The sequence below is a fragment of the Nestor notabilis genome, unplaced genomic scaffold (genome assembly GCF_000696875.1).
Source record: "Nestor notabilis isolate BGI_N333 unplaced genomic scaffold, ASM69687v1 scaffold21505, whole genome shotgun sequence".
Lineage (NCBI taxonomy): Eukaryota > Metazoa > Chordata > Aves > Psittaciformes > Psittacidae > Nestor > Nestor notabilis.
Genome location: NW_009930084.1, coordinates 19,349 through 22,742, shown reverse-complemented (window position 1 = coordinate 22,742; position 3,394 = coordinate 19,349). Strand labels below are relative to the sequence as shown.

At 55.8% G+C, this 3,394-nt stretch overlaps 1 protein-coding gene across 1 annotated transcript in view; it reads right to left on the bottom strand.

The window, feature by feature from the left end:
* The window catches only part of LOC104406322 (protein CASP-like), an 11,086-nt gene that overhangs the window by 5,916 nt on the left and 1,776 nt on the right, over positions 1-3,394 (bottom strand). Inside the window, exons 4-6 of the mRNA XM_010015267.1 lie at positions 2,953-3,065; positions 2,264-2,380; positions 2-81 (exon numbers count right to left, since the gene is read on the bottom strand). Of these exons, the coding sequence (XP_010013569.1) occupies positions 2-81; positions 2,264-2,380; positions 2,953-3,065 (310 nt within the window). The remainder of the gene's footprint in view (position 1; positions 82-2,263; positions 2,381-2,952; positions 3,066-3,394) is intronic.

Here is a 3,394-nt window from a genome sequence, read left to right as displayed (position 1 = left end):
CCTGCTGAAGGAGGAGAAGGGGTCCAGGCGCTCTTCATACTGGGAGGAGTAGCGCTGCTCGGTGTCGTCCCTGCTGCCACCCTGCAGCGGCAAAGACAAGGTGAGATCTGCGGGCGCCAGTGCTGGTGTAGCTGCTCGTACCTACCCCCTCAGTGCAAGCAATGTATGGACACCCAGCACTGGGCCAGAGCCCCCCTGCTTCCCCATAGCAGCTCATTTGGAATGAAATGATCCCCCAAAGGATGGAGCAGCAGAGCCCAGAGCTGACCCATGGACAGACAGCAATCTGCCCCTTCAAAGAGAAGCACAACCAGAGCTATTTAACAAAGTCCTTTCTTCCACGAGGATTCCATCCGTGTCTCCCTATTTTTTGCCCTTTCCATGAGATAATAGTCATTGTGTCACCCCAGAGAGCTCACCTGGAACCACCTGGGCTAGGGCAAATCCCTCTCTGACCTCCTTTGCTGCTTGGTGGGGTAGGAGGGAGACAGTGGTTTAGGAGGTGGAAATCATCGTTTGAACATACAGCTGTTGGTAGATGGGCAAAGGGCAAGGAGAATGCAGAAAACTCCTTGAAAGAAGTGAAGGATTTAGGTTGGTTCAGACACGCTTAGTTTTAAACTTCTCCTGGGACAGAGGAGGAACAGCAGCAGCGAGCCCTGGGTTCATGCAGCCTGCACATCCCTGCTCCTCCTTTCTCCAACACAGGTCATGAGAATTAGAGATTCCACATCATTCCTACCCAAAACCAGCTTGGAAAAAGCAACGTGGTGTCACCAACCATGGTGCAAGCCTTGGCTCCCAGCTACACGGGCTGCACGTCCCTATTGAAGGGCTCCGGTGCTAACCCCCATCTCCCCCAGCACCGCGCCTCCTCCAGCTCTGCCCCACCAGCGCGGTGATGCCTGACATTTACCGAGGTCCTTCTGGCCCCATTCCTGTGTGCTGCTGGTTGTCCTGCCCGGCCACGGCAGGAGGGAGGCCGGTGTCACCACGGGTAAACCCGGCCACACTCAGACCTTTAGCAAATGTGCCCTTACACGCCGCAACCTGATCCATGGGTCAGCAGGAGCCAGCGATGAGAGCAGCTCCCGCTTTGGGGGCCGCGGGTTCGCTGCAGCCCGGCCTTATGGAATGATCCTTGATGATTAATTTTAACGTGTCACATGCCCGCTTAGGTGGGAATTATGCAATTCCCGCCGTGCTGCTGCTGCTGCCGTGGAGGCTTTTGCTCTTTAGCTCATGCGAATGGCACTCAGGGGTTGCCTTGTGGCAGCAGATAAACACGGGGATGATCTCCCGCGGGAGAAACGGGCAAGAATGTCACAGGGGCTGACCCTGCGTCATCACCGAGACACAGACACAAGAACCAAATAAGGTCCTTCGCTGCTGCAGGAGTTTCCCATTCCCTATTCCATCATCCGTCAATAAACCAGACTCAGCCAGCACGGAAAGGCAGCAGCTCCAGAGGGATACAGGGCACGCAGAGCAAGGAGCTGGCATCCAAAGCTATGTCCCAGCCCCTGTTACTGTCACTTTGGCAGTTATAAGGGAAGCCTGAGGTCCCGGTAGCCCAGCTCCCACCAAGGAAGTGGTTGCAATTGTGAGCTCCCCAGGTGGAAAACCCCCCAGGAATGTGGAGGGATGAAACCCTGAGGGACACAGCACGAGTAGAGCAGGTTGCAGCAAAGCCTGGCCCACTTCCACAGCCTCCTCCTGCTGTTACCGGCATTGTTCTGTTTCGGTCTGGTTTCTGCCCATGGGAGTGGGAAGCCGAGCAGCAACCTCTCTGCTGGCCACAAGAAAGTCAGGGTGGTGGGAATGAGCACAGGTCTGACAGGATGAATTCTTTTCCAGGCTCTAACTGCAGGGATCTGTTACAGAAGGTCCTGCCTCTTCTGGTCAGGCAGAAGAATTGAGGATTTGTCTGCTGGAGCATCATACTGCTGGCAGTGAGCATCAAAGGGGTTTGCAGTAGCTCTTTCATAGGGGAATGGGACATCTTTGATGCCATTCTTCTGGCACCAAAGATGTCAGACACGTTCCAGCACAGTTACAACCTGGCAGAAAGGTTGGGTACCGTGTGCTCTGACAGCACTGAACCCTTTTCCACCCCGATCAGCTCCAGTTGTCTAACTTCCATGCAAGGTCCGTGTGGGTAACGTGCAGGTTCCCCACTGATCCTGCACACACAGGGTGATGGTCTGTGTTTGGGGGGTGACTGTTAGTGTGAACCCCCACAGACAGACAGGCAGCCACTCACCCGGCCAGGGTAGCTCTGCAGGAACTTGATCTTCTCATAGAGCTTGATGTTGTCAGCTCTCAGGTTGTCCAGCTCGCTCTGCAGGGCATGCACCGTGTGCTGCATCATGCGGTTCTCCTGCATGGGGGGAGCAAGGGGGCCGTCAGCAGCGAGGCCAGGGTTGATCTGGTGCATCCAGCCAAGGTTCAGTCCCCTCTCAGTGATTAAAATCCTCAGGCTTTAAATTAAAATTGCTCCCAAATTGTCCCATCTGCTACCAAACAGGGCCCCAGTCCTGAACCACTGACAAACCTGATCCCTCCATGGCTGAAGAAGGACAGCAAAGGTGTCTGTGGGTGGCTTTGGGCTGAGACCTGGCCTCCATGAGGGGCGCAAAGCCAACCTGCTGGCTTTGAAGAGGTCATTTTGAGCTGTACTTCAATTTGTGGAGCTACTGGGTTTTTACCCCAAATCGCATTCCCTATGTGCCTTTTAACCAGCACCCCCAAATGCTGTGCCAGGCAGCCAAGCACATCTGCAGGGTGACAAGGATTTGGAGCTGCCCATGAACTGGAGCATCACTGACGGGCTGGAGGAGGCTTTGGGTTGTTCTCTTGCAGGGTGCTGATCCTAAACTCCCTGCAGGTCACTAAAGCCAGCCCCAGACCATGGTCCTGCAGCCCCACTGCCACCCTCTGCACCCAACATACCCCCTCCAGCTCCTGGTTCCTGGCCCGGAAGCGTTCCCTCTGGCTGGAGATGATGGAGAGGAGCGAGTCCACCTGCCCCTCGGGGAATGCGGTGCCAGGGGATGGCGGGTGCCCTGTGGACAACACTGGGCATGAGAGATGACCCAGCAGGTGCCCACCGTCCACCCCGGAGCTCGCTCAAGGTCCTCCCTCTGACACCCAGGCAGGTTACCTCCCGTGTAAGGGTGCATTGCCGTGTTGGTGGCACTGTTCCGGAGGGCACCGTGTGTAGGTGATGCCCAGCACCAGATTTCTGTCCTGGCACGTTGCTGTTGCAGCATGGCCTAGTTTGATGGTTTTGTTTTCATTTTGGGGGACTTATCCTGGGAATGGACAGGTTCACTCCCCACCCATTGCATTTGGTACAACCTACGGCTGCCTTCCCATGACCCCAATCCTGCCA